The sequence below is a fragment of the Zingiber officinale genome, chromosome 5B (assembly GCF_018446385.1).
Source record: "Zingiber officinale cultivar Zhangliang chromosome 5B, Zo_v1.1, whole genome shotgun sequence".
NCBI classification, from domain to species: Eukaryota; Viridiplantae; Streptophyta; class Magnoliopsida; order Zingiberales; family Zingiberaceae; genus Zingiber; species Zingiber officinale.
Genome location: NC_055995.1, coordinates 127870198 through 127891187, shown reverse-complemented (window position 1 = coordinate 127891187; position 20990 = coordinate 127870198). Strand labels below are relative to the sequence as shown.

Below are 20990 nucleotides of genomic sequence, written 5' to 3'. Positions count from 1 at the left end.
GTCGGTAAAATTTATTTTAAAGCTTGCATTTGTAATTCATTTAAGCAAGATAGTAGGGTGTTACTATCTTGCTCCATTGTACGTTCTACTTCTTTCCGAAGAATTTCGGAAAGAAGAATTATAGTGATTTGCTCATCGGTGCGGTCAAGGACCGCGAGCCTTCGAGAAGGAGTCGAGCTAGGCTCCGAACGAAGTAAACAATCTGTCTCTTTTTACTTTCCGCTGTGTACGACTTTGATATAAAAGAAAAGATTAGTTTTAAAAAAGTACGATATTCACCCCCCCTCTATCACTTCAAAAATCTATCACAAACCATAGTAATTAATCATGCCATATACTTGAGTTGGCTCAGTTCTCAATGGAGGGAAGTTGGTGTAGACCAAGGTGAGAGGAGTGAGTTGTTTGTTGAGGAAAGTTGAGTTTGATCGAGTTGAACCTAACTTAGGTAAGGATTAGGAATAAAAGTGGTCATGCTGGTTGGAACACAACTCTAAGTCTTTAGGGCTAAAAAAGATTGAACATGCTGGTTGGAGAAGAGTGGGATGGGGTTAGATGTGAATCATTGAGGAGATAAGCGACAAGTGCTCATCAAATTTGCCTAGGGATTTCAGGGTTAATCATCCTTCAATAGCCCTCTCTAACATTGCTCTGGGTACACTTTATTGTTGCCCTTCAAATTCAATGGTAGAGCTCCATATCTAAGCTGGGATCGATTTAATGCTCCACTGTAGTCTCATATGGTGAGTTGTAACTAATCCATAGAAAAAAAATCGAATCTAAATCTAAATGGTACACTCATTCAAGAAGTTAAAAAAGGGAAATAGTTTGTATTTTTATTAGTTTACTCGAAAAAGGGATTAAAGTTTCTTTTGTACATGACAAGTAGGTTAAGTGAACTAACTATCTCTCTAAGTTGTTTAATATCTTTAATTCTTGGCCCTTTCCAAGTTATCCTAGCGGACAACAAATTTTGTAACATGTCAAATTAAACTTGAAGTCTGTTGTACCTTAGATAATAATTTTTTAACTTTAAAATTTACCATTAAGATAGTTAAATTTGAATAACTTTTCATCAATGTGCGCAAATATATATAGAGCAATGTTTCTTAGGGACCTTATGTCGTGCATCTCTATTGGTATAATCGAAAGTTAAAATAAATAAATAAAACATCAAATGGATAACATTTTTTTTTTATATATATATATATATATAATACGAATCACGTGTCATGTATTATATGAGAATAATCTACAGGCCATAAGATTGTCATTAAAATATAACGCGGGTGTGAGGGAGATGATTGACCAGTGTAGTATGCGACAATTTATAAATGATTATTCATTGTAATTAAATAACAATTATGTGTAATAAGGATGAATAAGATCATTCACTTGATACTTATCATTTGGTACTTGCATAAAGATATGATTATGTTACACAGAAGAAATGGATTAGGTTAATTAAATACGTGTTTCTTAAAATGATTTTTAATAAAATATTATGAGTCCAGATAAAATGATCCAAAAATTCACCGGCGATAAAAAATTTCTCCTTCACAACGCCAAAATTGATGCTACTTCCACCCTCAGCGGCGTGAGGGTTTTAAGACTAAAGTGTTCGTTTCGACGAACAAGGAAAGCAAAGCGTCTGATGACGATGGCGCTCTCGTTTGGGTCGGCTCCGTCGTCGTCCTCATCCTTCCGCTGGTCTTCTCTCTCTACGCCCTCCGCTTTCCCCCTTCCTGCTTCGACCTTCTTCCCGAGGAAGCTCAAGGCAAGTAGTGATTGTATGTACCGCTGTAATTGATAATTGATCTCCGGCAGAACTATAGTAGAAGGAAAGTTGAGTCCAGGGTTGAATTTTTCGTAATTGTCTATGTGCTATACTTCACATTCAAGTTGGGCTCTATCGCAGGTAGGTTTTGTCAGCAACAGGAAGTTAGTTCTTTCTAATATCGTCCAAGTTGGCATCGTCGTATGCAGGAAGTTGTGGTTTTGCTTTAGTAATGGTTTTTTTGTTCTAGATATCACAACACCAAAAAACAGTAGTTTTACAATGTGATGCTGCATCTTCCAGAATCATGATGCCATAAAATTAAACACTGAACAATCCCATGTCTATGTTATGCCCATTATCAATATCAGATAGTTAAGCATTATGACAACAAGCGTTAGTCTCAACTATTTGGAGTCATCTAACATTCATTAAAAAAGTTGAGATGGAGAATTTCATTATTAATGATGCGAAGCAAGGACTATGGTTTATGTTATGTAAAGGCAGTATCAAGTGAATAGTGTCATTCAAGAGCATCTCAATAATGATATTAAATATACCAAGCACAGGAACTAGAGATTGTATCAGTTATTCCAATATATTTATCTATTCTGTTACTTTTCATGGGTGCACCAAAAGTTCACTTGTAAGCATAGGTCTGTTATGATAAACTAATTTGAAATTAATAGTACCATAATCGGAAGAAGCAATAGGGCAAGAATTCTCAGAGAGACAATAAAGGCACTAGTCGACTCGATGAGAGTACTAGAGCAACAAGTTCTTAGGCAACAAGCACTAGAAAATGCTCTTTTTTTTTTGGAGACTGCAAATATAAAAAAATTATGAATCAACATGTGTTTGAAATAATCATGTAAAATTGCTCATTTAACGTTGATGCTATCTGATATAGGCAGCATGTCATGTGTTTTTTAAAAGGATTGTTATGTGACATAATTAGGCACCTTTGGTAGTTGAGGTGAATTTATTTCGATGCAATGAAGGCACTGAGCTTCACAGGAGTATTTTTTCCAATGGACCTTGACTTTGAAGGGCGGAGCCATCCTTCATCAAGGGAGGTGCCTCATACATACTTAGCAATTATGAATAGGAAATTTCTTTCCTACCCATCCAATAAGATCCCAACACAGTTGTTCCATTACTCAGCAAGAACTTGACCATATGTCCACATGCACACATGCTAAGCTGCAAAGAAATCTACATCAACTAAGGTATTGGCACATTTCCAGTCCAAATGAGTCACCCTCTCTACTTTTTGCTAGGAGGATTCTTCTTTTGGGAGCCCTTGGGCAAATGTTGATGTGAAACTCAGTTTCATAGCTATGACATGCTACAATTTAAATCTTCATTCTCTTGCTAATCATCACACTCCTACAATAGGTCAATCGATAACCTACGTTTACAAACTCCACAAATTGAGGATCCACCACTAGTGACCCCTAATTCTGATTTTGCATTTTCAAATTGTGTTTATTCCAATTCCAGTAAGGGAAGAAGAATATCTGAGGTTAATCAGCGCCTAGGATTTCTCCAATTGTTGTAGAAACTGTCATTAGTTGGAGTTTCATTGTCTACCTCCCCCTCTAATTTTTTCAATCATCAGAGCCTTGGAACTTTTCATCAACTTGTGTCAAGGTGCTGACAGTGTTTTAAACAATTTATCTTGCCTCATATTGGGTGACACGAACAAAATTTGGAACCATAGATCTGAAGCTTATTTTTGCAATTCATAAGATATTATTTTTTCTTCTGATTATTATTCAGCATTTTCATAATATCTCTATCACCTTGTTTGTCTTTAAAATACAAGTTCACACTGTCATCACCCATCTGCTGTAACTTATTTTTTTTTTTGGAAAACTATTGAAGTCAAATGCTAATGGTGTCAACTAAGTTTAGCCATACCTGGGATTGATCCATAAGGGTGGTTACCCAATCCTAATGTATCACTGGGTAGTGGGTGGTATAAGTCAATCTTTTCCCAACTGCTACATAACTATCTTTGTGCTACTATTGGGTTTGAACAAAATGGGTTGTAAAACATGATCTTATCCTATAACTTTATTAAAATTAACTAGTTTCTGAATCCTTCTACTTTTTCCCATAATATTGTTGCTTCTGTACAGTAATATAGTAGCTTTTCATCAACTGGATCATTTAGCACATTTTGTATTCTTTAACTATAATTATATTTTGATAATTGTTATCCTTTTTCAGTCAGCTTCATTTAGATGTACTGGTCAAAAGACCCATGAGAATAGCATGCATAGAGTGAAAGGTACCTTTTCTTCTGATATTAGTATATTTTTTTTGCTTTTTTTCTTTTAGATTGCTGATGTGTAAATGTGTATGTAACTGATCAGGACTACCAGTACAGACTTCCTATAGGTATTTCAAACTGAAGAATCAACCTCTGAGCAGGCGGCTAACTTGTCTGGCTACTTTTGAAGCCCCATCATCCCCTTCTGAGCTTGAAGCTAATATAGAGCTAGAGAAGTTTGACTTGGATTATCAAGAAAACTCCCCCAAAAGCAGTCTGTCTGCTTTTTCTGGGAGATCTGATGGAAAACCTGGGTTTATATCATTCCATGGTTACCATTACCTAAGAAATGAGGTTGAAACTATTTCAGGGGAGGGAAGGTCTAGAATTCTTTGGTTTGCTGCACCAACTGTATTGGTAGCCTTCTTGGTTTTCCCCTTATTTTACTTGCGAAAGATACTTTCTACCTTTTTTGAGGACTCTTTATTTACAGGTATGCTTTCTTGTATAATTGTGATGTTAAATCTAGACTTTATTTGCAATCATTTTGGTATACTTGGATAAAGGCCAGGGATTAGGGCTTAATGCAGCCCTCTTATTTTTAATCTGGCATTAGAGGTGTCAGATACATTGCTCTTTTATGACCTCATATACATGTAAATTTTGTGAACATATCAAGGATACTACCTAGCCTATAATATGAACATTTTCTTCTGGTACAGAATCAAGTTATTTGGCCTCTTGATAATGGAACTTCGTATTGTATTTATTTATATATACTAAATACTCTGCAGCAGCACGTGGTCAAAACAACTGCAAAAAAATGTTTTTTTTTGTTTTTCTTTGCTGAGTCATTATTTGCTCAGTTCCTCCTGAACATAAATCATATGAGAGCAAAGACTGGAAGCATTTTTTATTCTAGTCTTTGCTATTGTAGGAACACTGCATTCCTCTATATTTCATTGTCACTAATCAGTATGGATTGGAAAGTATGCTATGATTTTTTTAACTGACTGCACTAAACCAAATATCATTTTTTTCATATTGGCAACACTGATCAGTTTGTAATGAATCGTCGAGCTTGGAGCTGTTGTATACCAGTTTCTGCACATATTCTTTCTTATTTAAATGTATTTATGCATTTGCTATTTTTTGTAAAGAAACAAGATTGCTCACTCTGCATTTTCACTAAAGAAAACATCTATCAAGAAGAAAGATCAACTATTCTATGCTATACAACTTATTAGTGAATAGTAGATAACACCAAGAATCACATGAGCAAGAATAGTCTAGGACATTATTGCTTGTTTTATATAATGTAACATCCATCGGTCCGTGTATTCATCTGATTCACTGGATTCTGGGTTGATGCAAGGGAAATTTTATATAATTGTTGCCATGTTTTGCTTTCATTTGAAGTACAATTGATTCAACAAGTTTACTCTTTCTATGAGGATAAAAATCTACTTTGTAATTTCCATTCATTCTTGCTCATATTATGAAGTTTCATCGTGGTATTAATTATTTTTTTCTACGTACAGATTTCCTCATATTATTCTTCACAGAAGCTCTTTTCTACACTGGAGTTGCAATCTTTGTTATGTTAATTGATGTTCTGTGGAGGCCTATTCAAACTAAATTACAGAAGAAGTTATACGTGTTGAAAATTCAAGGTCTTCGGTTAACTTCAGTAGTTACATCTGCTATGCCACTAATAATACCTCTCCTGACAATGGGCTTGGTTTGGCCTTGGACTGGACCAGCAGCCTCTGCTACTCTAGCACCATACTTGGTTGGCGTGGTGGTACAATTTTCTTTCGAGCAGTATGCTTCTCGTAAAACATCACCTGCATTGCCCGTTATTCCCATTATTTTTCATGTGAGTATATAACCGCAGATCGTTTTTGCTGTTCGAATTTTCTTATCTGCGAATGGTTTTTTATGATATTAAATAACTATTTTCATGATTTCAGGTATACAGGCTGCACCAGTTGAACAGAGCAGCTCAGCTAGTGTCTGCTCTATCTTTTTCAGTTAGAGGCACCGAGATAACATCGCATACGACAGCCATAAGCAACTCGCTAGGGGTGCTGTTTACCGTTCTTCAAATCCTCGGCGTAATTAGCATTTGGTCACTCTCAAGTTTCCTGATGAGATTCCTTCCTCCTTCAGAAGCAGTTTTCTAGTCATTACTTCATTTGAAAGTTGTTGCTGAAGAACTGGTCAGCTTCCGATAATATTACTGGTTTACAACTCTGGTCGATCTGGTAAAATGGTTGATATTGAAATCTGCAAGTGTACCAGATCTGGCAGTCATGCTACTTTACTATAACCTCGATAAGTCTTTCACGAGACTGATACCTAGTAGCTGTCCCAGGGATGCAGAATCGTTGAACAGCAAACACAGTTGATATTAAGAGCTAAGCTTTAGCCAAAATTCTGTTATTTTGGTTTTTTTTTTCTTTATCTTTTATTAACTTTACAAACTGTAGTCGTGTGTGATTAATTATCGTCGTTGAATATGAATATATGATGCAAATCTACCCCTCTAGTACCAACTCATGGGCTGTTTGAAAATGTATTGGATTACAGATAAGGAAGATTTTTTTATATATATTTTACCACTGTTGGATCAAGTGTTTCTTTTGTTGGTGTGACAATGTGGTATTAAATGGAATGACCAGATTCATTTATTAAATAACACGATGAGGTGGAATTTGTTATTTCAGATTTTCTGTCCCGAAATCATGTGTTTCCATGTCTTTTGTCAATTCCACGGTGATAATATCTTTAAGATATGTCTAACATCTTTAAAATGATTTTAGGACAGATCCGAACTCCGAATTTGTACGGTGTCAAAATCCATTTATCGGTCCAAAATCGTTTTAGCGTCCGTCCGAATATCGAAACGGTATATGATTTCGTAGCGTAATTATTGATCATCGCCAACTCATCGTCTTCTCTTTCTGCTTCGAGACGCGACGCGGGCGATAAGCCCGATCGAGAAGGGGGCGCAGCGAAAAAGGGAGCAGCCATGACGACTCAAGATCCCGGCAAGCTTATGGCCAAGGCCGACAAATTGTAATCGCTTTTACTCCCTCTGCGGTTCACCGTGTTATGCTCTCTCGTTTTCTTCACTTGGCCCTTTCCCATTGTCGTAGCGATTTCATTTTGTTTGGTTCTTTGACATTGATTCTTCTGTGCTTGTAAACCGTTATTGTGTGGCAGACGAAATTGCCTTCTTGGATCCATATCCGAGTAGTTGTTTCTTTGTCAATTTCCGGGCATTTTTTGTTTTACTTGACTTTTCGTGGTTTTTGTTGATGGGTATTATTAGTAGTCATTGATATGGATGCATTTCGGATGAATAATGAACTGTGTTTTAGCAAATTCAAAATTTGGATGTGCTAGTATAATACTATCATCTTCCAGTTGTTCCTCAATCTTGTAAAGGCAATATTTCGTTTTAAACTGATTATTAAAAAATAGTTCTGTTGTCTTATGTACAAACCCAATCAAGCGAGATCTTATTTTTTTAGAGCAGAAGATAGTGATAATGTAGGCATTTTCATTCTTCGGTTAAACTTAGATGCTATTCTTTGGCGTTTCATCCTAAAATTCTGTTGGAATATTAGTTCAATAATATAATATGAAAGATATAGCTGAAAAAGTCAAGGATTTTTTTTTTTTGTTCTAGTTCAAGCCTTCGGTGTAGATCAGATAGATGGAGCCATTATTAAAATTTGAATCAGAATTTATAGGGTCAGAGTTGTAAATTTCTGACCTTATAAATAGAATGCATCATGAATGTCCTCAGCAGGTATACACTCCTACTCTCAAGTTAGTCTTAGATATAGGAGGTTGAAATTAAGGAGCGGGAATGCTATTTCCTCAGGCGTTCTACTTGGAGTAAGTGTTTTACTTGCAGTTGTTCTTACTTCGGAGTCTTACCTCGCAGAATTTCTAATCTTGAATGAGTCTTACCATAGAGATAATCTTACCTCAAAAGGTCTTATCCTAGAGAGAGAATCTTACCTCACAATATCTCACCTTTGAGAGGGTTTTAACTCAATCTGAGAGAGCGTTATCCAAAACTCTTGCCTGAACACATTCAGAGTTCTTACCTTAAAAAGTCTTACCTCAAAGCGAGATTCTTACCTAAAGTTTTACCTTTAGGGGAGAGTTGTTCTTGGATGAATTGTCTAGCTCCCATTAGTATCCTATGTGCATTGTGGTACAAGCATGACAGCCAATACAACACTCCTTTATATCTTCAAGATCAAAATTATATAAGGATGAATTTAGCTGTCCCTACTGATGTAGTTCTTGCTCGGCTTCCAGCTTGACTTGAAGTTGATTTACATACAAATTATTGTTTCAGATTTTATTAGGATAATGGACAAGGTTCATTTCATTGCTAGACTAACATTTTGTCTTAGCCTATCTAGTGTTCATTTTAATTATGAAATTCATATGCTCGTCCTATAATAGAAACAATCTTTTTTAAGTCCATGGGAGTCTTCATCGACCTTTCAACCAAAATGCTGAGCTGTTCTCGTGTCTTTGTACAGGCTTTTTTTGAATGAGATCAAAGACTAGTTTTGACTTTGTGTTAACTTTTCTCAATGGGTTTCTTTTACTGCAGAACAAAACTCAGTTTTACAAGATGGAATGCAGATTGGAAGAATGCTACTGCATTGTATGAGCAAGCTGGTTGGTTGATATTACTTTTGCCTCTTTAGTTGCAATAACTCTTTGGCTTGCTTATTAGTTTCATTCTTTTGAAGCTGTTGGCTATAGATTCAAGAAAGAAAATGAGAAAGCAAAAGAAGCTTTTGAAAAGGCTTCCAAGGGACAAGAAATGATTTCCTCGTATCCTTGCTTGCTTTGTCATTTGCTAAAATCCATAATTTGTATTTTCTGATAAAGACGGATAGCTGTAATCCTTACAAGCTTTGCAGACCTTGGGATGCTGCCAAGCATATGGAGTCTGCTGCTTCTTTAGCAAAAGAGCTTGGCCACTGGAATGAGGTTTCTGACTTTTATAGAAAAGCATCTGAATTATACAGAGAATGTGGAAGATCACAGCCTGCATCAGATGCTCTAGGAAAGGGTGCTAGGTGAGTCAACTTGGTGTGAACAATGTTGTTCGTTAAATAGCGCTTATCACATATTGGTTTTACCACAGTGCTTTGGAAGATACAAACCCTGATGAAGCTGTTCGGTTGTATATTGATGCTTGTGAAATTCTAGAGGAAGATGGGAAAGAGCAAATGGCTTTTGATTTATATCGTGCTGCGACAAGCACTTATGTTAAACTTGAAAGGTGAGGAGCTTTACATTATACATCCTAGTTAGCTATATGAAGTTCTTGACTACAATATGTATCTACATATGTTCACAATTAGATCCTTCCTATTTCATGTGTCAAGCTTCTTGTGCATTAGAGCATCTCCAAATTAGCAGAAGTTAGTGGTTTGTAATAGTTTGTGCACAATCTGGTTCATATCTATTATGCCATTCAACATTGAGATTATCATTTGAAGTATTGATTATTGATTACTCACGTTTTTGTTAAACTTCCTGAAAGTCTAATAGGACTCCTAAGCAGTTTGCAGACTAAGTTTTGATATTTCAGCAAATATTTTGTAGGTTTTACGGAAGGTTCTGTAAGACTTAACTGATGAGTGAGACAGCCATCAAACTTTCATATTCTGATTATGTCCCCAGTTACTTCTGAGTTCCTCTCTCCATGGAGGCTCAGAGCCAAACACCATGATTACCAAATTATGGATATTAAAACCTTGTAATTGCATTGCTAATATGGTGTTAACAGTCAACACCTACTCAAGTTCATTGTTTCAAGTAACAGCCATGTTATGGATGATGGTTCTGTAGAAATTTTAATCTCGAGTTTCATGTATTGTACAATGTATTGTCTATTAAAAATTGATTGATGAAAGGCAGTGCTCATGACACACTACAATGGCTAGTTCCATGTGCCATCTGAAACAGTTCATTCCCAAGCACATGCTTTTCTTAACTCTATTGTATGTTTCTCACGTTGAGATTGGCTTGCTCATGTTGGGTCAGAATCATATTACGTCAATTTTTTCTGGTACTTAACCTACCCAACCCAACCCACTTTAACTGGGTTTGAGCTCCTATCTACTCATTGAAGCCTGTTCAGGCAGGGAAGTAAGTATTTAAGTCTAGTTGAGGAGTAAGTGAAATTTGCAGTTCCTGATTATTATCTTTCTCACTCTAGCTACTCATGGTTTGAGATCAAGTTTTTGGCAAAATGATAGCAAATGAACCAAATCTTAGTGGACTTCCATGTTTGGGTTCATAGTAGGGTCCAAGGGAAAACCTGGGTGGCCAACTTGTTAACATTTTTTGTGAGTGGGTCAGTAGTCTACAAGATGAACCACCTTTCTGATTCTTTGCTTTTGTATATGATGGAGCAGTAATTTTTTAAATTAGTTGTTACTTGTTTTGGTTCCTGAGCATGACACAAGTTGATGACTGGTATAAATCAAAGTTCAGCAGTAGAGAAGCACAACACTCAGCACAAAAAATATCTCAAAGACTGAGAGCAGTAGTAAAACCACAACTTTAATAAAGAAATTCTGATACCACAAGATAAATTGATGGAAGCTTTGTTTTTGTAATTTATTGCTCAACGTCCTCTAATGTCAAATCAGATAAGCTTGAACCAGTGACTAAATTTCACGGGAATGCAGACAAAGAGCCAAGGTATATGTGCTTCTATAATCGGCAGTTAGACCACACATTATAGAGCAATAATATGGGTACAAGACTAGATTTGAAATCATTAGCTGTGGGCTGATAAAATTGATAAGTCCATAAAAGCAAGAATTTGCCTAAGTGCCCAATTTACATCTTTATGGTTTAACAATCTGCTATCTTGTTTCAATTGATTTTTTGTTGAGGATTCTATAATATAAATTATTTGATGATGTTTATCTTGTCTGTGATGAAAATTTAAAGTGTATTATTGTAAACTCACGTTGACAAATCTTCACAATGCACTACAAATACCATCTGATGCACGAGCTGATAGTTTTGTTGAGATTTTCTTGCTACTTCTGCTTGAGTAAAATTTTCATACATTTTGTGTAGGAAGTGTACACAAAGTGTCTAAGTTAGATATCAACTTCTCTGATTCATGATTTTCTTTGGCAGATATACAGATGCTGCAACTCTTCTTTTACGATGGGGTGTAGCAGCTGATAAATGCAATGCTGTTAACAGTCAATGCAAGGTGTCATTCTCAACTTCATTCCATTACAGTATACAAATCCATTATTTATACAGTTTATGTATATTAAATGTAGTGATATGGTGAATAACTTGTCACTAATTTGTAACTTCCTATTTCATTGCACAACAATGGACAAGATCTAGTTGTATTGTATGGATTACAAAGGGGCTCTATGAAGGGGCTCAATGCAGTCTAATCTTCTAATAAGCTCAAACAAATGTTAGTGATACAATTTTATATGGTAAAAACAAGTTCTAGTGGTTTGGATCTTTAATGTCTAGCTCAAAAACTATTTATGATATTTGTTTTCTGATTTTAATTAACAATTAATTTTACATAAGTGTGCACCCCTTTTGGCTTTATTTTCTGATTGCTTGGAAATTGGAATCCGCTCAAATGTCAATTGGATCTGAATTTTAGGAACATGATACTTGTATGACTTCTTATTTGTAGAACAAGTTTCCATCATTGGAGATTGGCTATATGAATCATATTCCTGTGTTGAACTCTATTTGGGTTTGGGATTGATATTGGTGGGTTTTTTTGGATCAACAATAACATCTTATTTATCATATAAAAGTAATTAACTAGAATAGTCACACCAAATAAAAAGTTACTCTAGAAAATTAATTTTGAATGGTACTAGGAAATAAAGTCAAAGAAACTAAGAAATGAACAACCATTTTTTTTTAATTGGAAGGAACTACAAAACATGAAATCCAATCATAAACAAACTTCCAAAAGGTAGCAACTTTTTTCAATTAACCACCAAAGCTATTCAATAATGCAATATGAGAAAGACGGAGAGAAAGTACTCCTAATTAAGGTTTATGATACCTTTCTTCTACCAATCTTCGTGGCTAGCTGATGCCCCCAGGGTAGGGTTGAGTTGGCTAGTGCGAGGTCGAGTTGCTACGGACAAGGGTTTGAATTGACAAAGCCGAGGAAAAAAAGCTCTTCCCGCACTGACCAACTATAGCTTTCTGATTTACCTCCTCACAGATAGTTGTGGGGCCGCTGGGGTGGCGGATTCCACCTTTTGCTATCATTAATGGTTACCTAATGCAGGATCAACCCAATATAACCCCTTGATCTTCAAAAGGTTATAACTTTTGATTTGGGACTCAGAATCAAGCTATGTCAACGCTCACACATGCATAATTTAAAGATCTACGTTTGCTACTAGAATTCGTAACCACCAAGTTTTGGGCCCCCAAAACACCATTTAAGCCCTTTTCTAAGCCTTCGAACATATTCTTTACCATTTTTAGTAATTTCCGTTTTTATGGTATTTATGGTATTTTTGATATTTCTGGTATTTATAAGTTAGGGATTGTCTATATAAGCGTTTTGTTTTGATAATTTCTTTCTGTTATGAATTTTCTTTTCGGGTGCGATTTCTTTCCTTTCTTTACAAGATAGGAATTGAGGTCTAGGATTTCTTTCCTTTTTGAGTCTTAAGGTCCAGAGTCTATATAAACACTTGTTTAGCTATTTGAGGATTATTCTCTATTATTAACAAAGTTTTCTTTTTTGGCAAATGATAGATTTCTCTTTGTTTTCTTAGGATTCTCTTCTTGCCTTCTCCTCAATTCCTCTTTCTCGTTAGCTTGCAGGATAATCACTATCCTTCCTAGTGTCAGTTGGTATTAGAGCAGATCAGATCCATGGAAGGTCATCGTGGTTGCGGTCACAAGCAGTTCCGATGGAGGAAGGCGAGCACCTTGATTGTAGCGTTTATGACATAATGTTGATTGAGGATTTACAGAGGCAAGTTGCAGATTTGACCCAGTGTGTAGCTGAGGCGACACAAAACCTAGAGGATCGTGAGATCTCAGATCGTGGATATGAATTTCCGTCGAGAACCTTTATCACCAACGAGCTACATACCACAAATGCCGTGGTCGGGAGGAGCCCTATGGAGACCTCGGTTTTCAGTTTGAACTGCCCGAATTCTATGGTATGTTACTGGCAGAGGGCTTCGTTGATTAGATCAATGAAGTGGAACGGATTTTCAACTGTAAATAAGTTCCAGATCAAATGAAGGTGTAGCTGATTGCCATCAGGCTCAAGGATCGAGCATTAGCGTGGTGGGAGCAGATGCAATGATCGTGAGATAGATAGGGCAAACCCCAAATAACTAACTGACTCGGAGAAGATGAAGAAGAAGATGAGGGAACACTTCCTTCCTTTCGCTTATGCCCAAATTCTGTTCAGCGACTTTACTTGTTGAGACAGGGTGCGAGATTGGTCGATGAGTATACGGGTGAGTCTTCCAGTTGATTGCTCGAAATGATTTATTTGAGACGAAGGAGTAGATGGTGGCATGATAGTTAGAGGGGTTACGCAGTCCTTGCTATATATCCTCAGCCTTCATTCCTTGTGGACAATTTTAAAGGCCTTTTGGCATATATTGGCCATTGAAAAGCACATAATCAGAAATCAGTGGGTAGAGGCGAGCAAAACAGCCGGCTAATTCGCTCTTAGGATTCTCGTCCTTCATAGCAGTAGCCCCCATGGGTAAATTCAAAGGCCTGTTTCAGGTGTTATCATTGTGGTGAATAGGGGCATAGGGCGAACTAATGCAAGAAACCTTCTCCTGTTGATCCAAAAGGTAAAAATTTACTGGTCGAGGAAGACGTGAAAGAGGAGACAACAGTAATTGACGACATGATGTACGGTAATGTCCATAAGACTTTGGTTATGCGCAAGAGTTGGTTGACTCCCAAAGGCGATTTAGGGGATGAGTGGCTGAGAACCAATATTTTTCACACCATCTGCACCGTTACGGATAAAGTTTGTAAGATGAGCATTGACAGCGGCAGTTGTGAGAACATAGTATCCGAGGAGGTTGTTCGAAAATTACATCCAAAGATGGATCATCATTCTAAGCCATATAAATTGTCGTAGCTGAATAAAGACAACGAGGTAATAGTAAACAGGTGATGCCTCGTACCTTTTTTCAATTGGTAGCAAATATGTTGATAGTACTTGGTGTGACGTGGTGACCATGAATGCATGTCTTGTACTACTGTTGGGACACCCTTGCAGTATGATTGCAGCATTATCTACAATGGACGGAAGAATACTTACACCCTTCACATTAAGGGAAAGAAGATTGTATTGGCGTTGCGACGAGAAGAAATCACTCCAATTCCCTTAGCCAAAACTACTAATCTGCTTTCACTATGCAGGTTCTTGCATGAGATGGAGAAGGGAGGCGAAGTCTATGATTTGTTGTCATGCCATAGCGATGTCCTAGCCACGAATGTTGTTGCTAGCGGACTTTGATGAGCTGATGCTAGAGGATCTTCCTTTTGAACTACCACCTATGTGAGATATCCAGCATCAGATTGATCTTGTTCTGGGGTCGAGTTTACTTAATCGACTAACATATCGCCTTAGTCTCAAGGAGACTGAAGAATTGCAGCGATAAGTGATGGAATGACTGGTGAAGGGCTATATCCATGAGAGCATGAACTCATGTGTAGTTCTTGCCCTACTAGTGTCGAACAGGATAGTTCGTGACATATGTGTTGATAGTCGAGCCATCAATAAGATTACAGTGAAGTACAGGTTTTCAATTCCCCGGATCAGCTATCCAGTTCTAGGGTCTTCTAAAAAATTGACCTAAAAGTGGATACTACCATTCAGAATAATGCACGGAGATGAATGGAAGATTGCATTCAAGACGCAACATGGGTTATATGAGTGGATGGTCATGCCTTTTGGATTGTCTAATGCACCCGGCACATTCATGAGATTTATGCATTAGATCTTGCGGCCTTTCATGGGAAAGTTTGTGGTGGTTTACTTTGATGACATTCTGATCTACAGTCCGACATGGATATTATACTTCGATCACCTTCGTGCTGTTTTTGAAATGTTGAAGACGGAGCACTTATTTGTCAATAAGAAGAGTTCTTTCTTTATTGCATCATAAGTTTTTTAGCTTTATTGTGTCTACTGATGGTGTGCACGCAGATCAAGCAAAGATAGACACAGTCTTGGAGTGGCCTCAATCGAGGACCTTGCATGATGTCAGAAGTTTCCATGACTTGACTTCTTTTTATTGCAGGTTCATCAGAGCACTTTGATTGCTCCTATCACCAAGTGTCTCAAGGGACGAGATTTAAAGTAGTCTGAAGAAGCATAGGTTAGTTTTCAACTAGTCTAGTAGAAGATGACCAAGGCGGTTGTGACACTTCCTTATTTTGACAAAGTGTTTGAGGTCAATTGTGATGCATCCGACATTGGCATAGGGGGTGTTCTGAGTCAGTCTGGGGTCTAGTTGCTTTCTTTAGTGGAAAGCTATCCGGATAAGAATTATTCTGCCTACGACTTAGAGTTTTATGTCATTGTTCAATTCTTGAAGTATTGACGTCACTATCTAGTATAGGAGTTCATCCTATTTACTTTTCATGAAGTCTTAAAGTACATCAATGGTCAACATAAGCTGAGTAGGCGGCATGCCAAATGGGTGACTGATTTTCAGGAGTTCACTCTGGAGTTTGAACCGTGTCGTAGATGCTCTGAGTCGTCGCTCTTCATTACTTACCACTATGACTACCAAAGTTGTAGGCTATAAGGTCTTCGCAGATATGTACGCAACTGATCCTTCATTCGGAAGGATATTCTAGGAGGTGCATAATAACTATCTATTTCATGGGTTGCAGTTGTGTATTCTAGATTGCTCTCTAAGGCAGTAGATCATAAGTGAGCTTCATAATGAGAGATACTTCGGACGTGATAAGACATTGGTCCTTATCTCTGTCGATTTTGATTAGCCTAAGTTGGACTAGTGATATGGCTCACTTTGTAGACCGATGTTCTGCATGCCAGCGGTCAAAGGAGTTCTCACCAATACAGGCTTATACACTCTCTTGTTCTAAAGCTCCTTAGTTCGATGTCAACATGGATTTTGTATTAGGATTACCCGCACACAACGAACCTCAGATTCGATTCTTGTTGTGGTTGACAAATTTTCAAAGACGAGACACTTTGTAGCTTGCAAGAAGACTATGGATTGTCCATCTTTACTTGACGGAGATCGTGTGTTTACATGACCTCCTTGGTCCATGACTTCATATCGAGATACAAAGTTCAGCAGTCATTTCTCGAAGAGCTTATGAGGAAAATTGGGCACGCAATTGAACTTTAGCAGCGCCTACCACCCTTAGGCAAATGGTTAAACCGAGATGGTGAATTAGAGTTTGGGCAATCCTCTAAGATATTTCATAGGAACTAAGCCGAAGCAGTGAGACTTGACGTTACCTCAAATAGAGTTTGTCTACAACAAATCGAGAAACATGACTATAGGTTTGAGTCATTTTGAGATTGTCTACGTGTTGAACCCATCTGGGGTTCTGGACTCAGCCCCTGTTCTACATGTAGAACAATTTGGTCTTAAAGCAAATGAGATGGCAGAGCATCTCTAGGGCATTCATAAGCAGGTGAAATTGGCAATTCTTGAGAACAATATCAAGTTAAGATTCGGGTTGATAGTCATTGTCTACTTTTTGAGGTTGGAGAATCTATGTATTAACTCGTGATCGTTTCCCTATTGACAAGTATAATAAATTGAAGGATCGGAAGATTGGACCGTGTGAGATACTGTAGAAGATCAATGATAATGTCTACATGTTGCGCCTTCCTAGTCATTTGAATACTTCTAATGTTTTCAATGTGAAGTATTTGACTCCTTATTCGGTGGATGCTGATGAGGCAACTATGAACTCGAGGGTAAGTTCTTTTCAACTCAGGCATACTGATGCAGGATAATATGCCCCCTTGAATTTCAAAGGGTCATAATTTTTAACTCGGGATTTGAAATTAGGCTATGTCAGCGTTCACACATGTAGAATTTAAAGATCTACGTTTGTTACTAGGGAACTTGTAATCGCCAAGTTTCGGACCCCAAAATCACCATTTAGGCCCTTTCAGAGCCTCCGAACATATTCTTTACTATTTTTAGTAACTTCTGCTTTTATAGTATTTAGGGTATTTTTGATATTATGGGTTAAGGATTGTCTATATAAGTGTCATGTTTTGAAAGTTTCTTTTTGTTATGAATTTTCCTTTTTTGGTAGGACTTCTTTTCTTTCTTTACCCGATAAGAATTGAGGTCTATATATTAGGATTTTTTTCCTTTTTGAGTCTTAGGGTCTAGAGTCAATCTAGTATATATAAACACTTGTTTAGCTATGTGAGGAATTAATCTTTTATTATTAATAAAGTTTCCTTTTTTGACAAACGACAGATTTCTCTTTGTTTTCTTTGAGTTCTCTTCTTATCTTTTCCTTAATTTTTCCTTCGTATTAGTCCGTAGGATAATCGTTATCCTATCCGGCATCATTAGCTGAAATAGTTTTTTTTTTTTTTTTTTTTTTGGAGATGACCAGTGTATTGTGTCTGTACAAATTGGTGTCAGTCATCATGATTGAAGGGAGAACGAAGAGGACGAAGATAGAGCAACAACACATGATTCCCAAATATTGCAGTTTATAGATGACTTGCTGTTCTTTTAGACGGTTGACCAAGATAGAATTCGTAGTTTGAAGGTGACAGTAGAACTTTTTCTCTTTACAGTGGATCCAAAATTAATTCCAACGAGTCTTCAATCTCATTACTTGGGAGAATCCCAAGAAGAGGGGACATTGTTACTGCACCTTCAGTCACTTTGTATCCAGCTATGGTCTATACAATTCCAGCTTTGTTAATCTAGAGAATGGAGCTTAGAAGAAGTTCCATTTGACAACTGATTAGTGTGGAGATGAAGGTGGTCAGATGCCTGGCTTCCTGGACATAGTCTGCAAGCCACCAGGTTTAGAGGATTGTGTGTAATCAATCTTGAAGTCTTTAATTGTGCACTGCAATGCAGATGGTGATGGGCTTGGGTAAATAAGGTGGATGTGATTTGGGTGAGAATCCTCCAAAGAACATACTTGAGAACTTCAAACTGGATGGATATGACCACAGACAAATGATCCTTCTTATGGAAGGAGTTTTTTAAGGTGCGTGATGTTTGTTACAATAAGTAGTATCACAGCTCAAGTTTGTAGAGTAGTAAAGATATACTATGGCACCTTAGATGGCAGGATGAAATTGTATTACCTGAACTGTTCTGTCTGCCTAGATAAGCAGGTGGAAGAGAGGGATGTGCATCTTTCTTGGGGTTGAATTTCAGCAGACCAGTTAGGATCAGAGATTTAACTCAAATTGCATGAGAGGTTGGGGATGATACTACCACAAAAATGAATATAGTTTCATTTGGAGGTGGAACCTGGATAGCAAGTTCTCAACCGCGTTTGTGATTTTCTGATTAACCTAGGAATTCAGGATGGGGCTGTGTTAAGTTGTTTGAATCGTATGACCTCTAAAAATGCAAAGTTCTAAACTTGGATGATACTGAGAGATTGTGTGAATACTACAGTTATGTTGACAAGGGTTGTGCCACTACTTTATGTGCTTTGCATCTTCTATGCGGTGGAGCAGAAGCAGAAATTGAAATGTGTGAGAACTTTTTTTGATTATAAAGTGGCATGTGCTGATTGGGATATCATTAACACAGATTTAAGTTCACTGGTATGGTTGAGCATCAAGTTCTCTTCAAGTAATTGGGGAGGATGCCTCTAAGATGTGGTTAAATGCTGGTGCCTGGTATACAAGCCTGGCACTATGCTCTGGATCGCAAGACATGGAGTTATGTTAAGAGAGAAGGAAATGGACAAACTGGACTTGCTTCAAAGGTGGAGAGATCGGGTAAATCTCTGGAGTCTGAGGGGCTCTCTGGCTTCAAGAAGAGATCTGTCATTACTTTAAAGAAGTATCTCTTTTGTGAGCCCCTTTAATGTGGTTGCTAACATGGTATTTGCTATGCTTGTAATAGGCAGCTCCTGTGCCTGTAGCTGTTAATCTTTTAGGATACCTCAAATAAAATTTGAGGGTGCTACAGCCGCTCCAATCCTTTTTTTTGGAAAAAAAAGGCTTCCCTACTTAGGGTTCCTGTTTTTTTTTTTTTTTACTGGAGAACTGCCTGCTTGCCTTTCTCAGCCATTGAGCTAAACATGACATATCTTCCTCAACGTTCCTTATCTGTGATCCCTGATTTTCATGGCTCTCTGTCAACAATGTATTGAGTTGAAGCTAACATTTTAGCACTCCCATCTCTCCCACATGTAACAAAATGATGGTTAATCCATGGTTCCAAGATAGCTATGAAGAAATATCAAAAGTGGTCAAATTGAATGTCTAAGGCATTGAGTTTTGCTGTTAGACTGCATACAACCTGGACATGACAAGTGTGTTTAGCTAGTATCTGCTAGATCAATAACATGATTTATTTGTTCAACAACTAGAAGTGGTTAACCCACTCATTGCTGTCAGTTATATGGTATCTATTTATCCATTGAGCTCTACAGGAGCTATCATCTTGGCAGTACTGCAGTTCATTTACATCTCTTTTTGTGTTTCCTCGGTCCAAATATCTACAGCATCATTTTTTTTTGTGCTGTTTTCTTCATTCTTATGTAACCAAGCGATTGCTTTGTTTCAGGCTTACTTGAGTGCAATCATCATTTACCTCTATATGCATGATTTCCAGCAAGCTCAGAAGTGCTACAATGATTGTTCTCAGTGAGTTCAGTGATTATGTTATATAGTCCATGAAATAAAATTCAAATGTAACATTCAAACATAATTTATGTTTTTCTTGTGATTCTTATGTTCTCATTCAAGACCTTTCACATTTTTCACCTGCGGTTACTCTCATATCGTTGATCAACTAATTCTGCTGTAACATCTCTTTCCAGAGTTGGTGCATTTTTAAGTAGTGACCAAGGTCGTTGTGCTAGAAAATTGTTATCCGCATACGAAGAAGGTGACATAGAAGAAATTAAGCGACTTGCTCAACCAAGTCCAATTACACATCTCGATCATGTGGTAATATATTTTTCCCCTCTACTTGTCTACACTAGGATACTTACGTGGTTTTAGATTTCCACTATACTTTCTATAATAATCAGCATGTCAGATTATCCAGTGAATGCTTTTGAAGTCGTCTTGTAACATGCGAAGAAGGTCTAATTTCAAAGTTTTCTATGTAGTGCTAATTGATTCTATTGAACTCGTGTGCAGATTATCAAACTCGCAAGGAAATTGCCTACTGGGGATCTGAAAGAGCTCGAGAAAGAAGAGGATAAGGAAACTTTGGATGAAAATGATCTCACATGAAATTTCAAATGAGCAAATGTTTGATGTTGTATTTACCAGTGATAAGGCTCATACATACATAAACTGCCAACGACATTTGATGTGTGAACAACCTACATTTCCTCGACTCGTCTTTGTCGGGTGTATATTTTCATAGACTGCATGTTTGAGATTGTCTCATGTTAACTTCAAATTATGGTAATCAGAGAGAGCACATGATCCTCTAGCGTTGATGAAGCACATGGTCCTTTTTCGTCACCAGCCGCTTGATCCAAGGCAATTGCCTTGTCGCCATCTTTCGAAAGGATGCAGTTCCTCTCGCAAAGGAGAGAAGAAACAGCATGTTTGATACATCTTGAGCTTATTTTTTTTTTTTTTTTATAATAATTCATGTGTTTAACTTTAGTCCGAAAGATAGATCTATTAAATAAATTTAAAATACA

General features: G+C 37.2%; 2 protein-coding genes across 2 annotated transcripts; both read left to right on the top strand.

Moving 5' to 3' along the window:
• The first annotated feature begins 1532 nt into the window (after positions 1-1532).
• LOC121985929 lies at positions 1533-7133 on the top strand. The gene is made up of 5 exons (XM_042539663.1): positions 1533-1774; positions 4010-4070; positions 4156-4545; positions 5594-5931; positions 6026-7133. Exons 1-5 carry the CDS (start codon positions 1652-1654, stop codon positions 6236-6238), a joined length of 1125 nt encoding a protein of 374 aa, XP_042395597.1. The 5' UTR covers positions 1533-1651; the 3' UTR covers positions 6239-7133.
• Positions 6967-20784, top strand: LOC121985930 (gamma-soluble NSF attachment protein-like). The gene is made up of 9 exons (XM_042539664.1): positions 6967-7133; positions 8698-8765; positions 8840-8924; positions 9014-9172; positions 9241-9378; positions 11259-11337; positions 19892-19971; positions 20148-20277; positions 20473-20784. Exons 1-9 carry the CDS (start codon positions 7087-7089, stop codon positions 20566-20568), a joined length of 882 nt encoding a protein of 293 aa, XP_042395598.1. The 5' UTR covers positions 6967-7086; the 3' UTR covers positions 20569-20784.
• Positions 20785-20990: the final 206 nt, after the last annotated feature.

What these genes read in the sequence shown, in the direction of transcription:
- LOC121985929 (XM_042539663.1), top strand. Translation starts at nt 1,652, where the DNA reads ATGACGATGGCGCTCTCGTTTGGGTCGGCTCCGTCGTCGTCCTCATCC. An exon ending in TAGCATGCATAGAGTGAAAG is followed by an intron (nt 4,071 to 4,155) that starts GTACCTTTTCTT and finishes GTAACTGATCAG; the next exon opens with GACTACCAGTACAGACTTCC. An exon ending in TGAGGACTCTTTATTTACAG is followed by an intron (nt 4,546 to 5,593) that starts GTATGCTTTCTT and finishes TTCTACGTACAG; the next exon opens with ATTTCCTCATATTATTCTTC.
- LOC121985930 (XM_042539664.1), top strand. Translation starts at nt 7,087, where the DNA reads ATGACGACTCAAGATCCCGGCAAGCTTATGGCCAAGGCCGACAAATT. An exon ending in ATGGCCAAGGCCGACAAATT is followed by an intron (nt 7,134 to 8,697) that starts GTAATCGCTTTT and finishes CTTTTACTGCAG; the next exon opens with AACAAAACTCAGTTTTACAA. An exon ending in TTACACATCTCGATCATGTG is followed by an intron (nt 20,278 to 20,472) that starts GTAATATATTTT and finishes ACTCGTGTGCAG; the next exon opens with ATTATCAAACTCGCAAGGAA.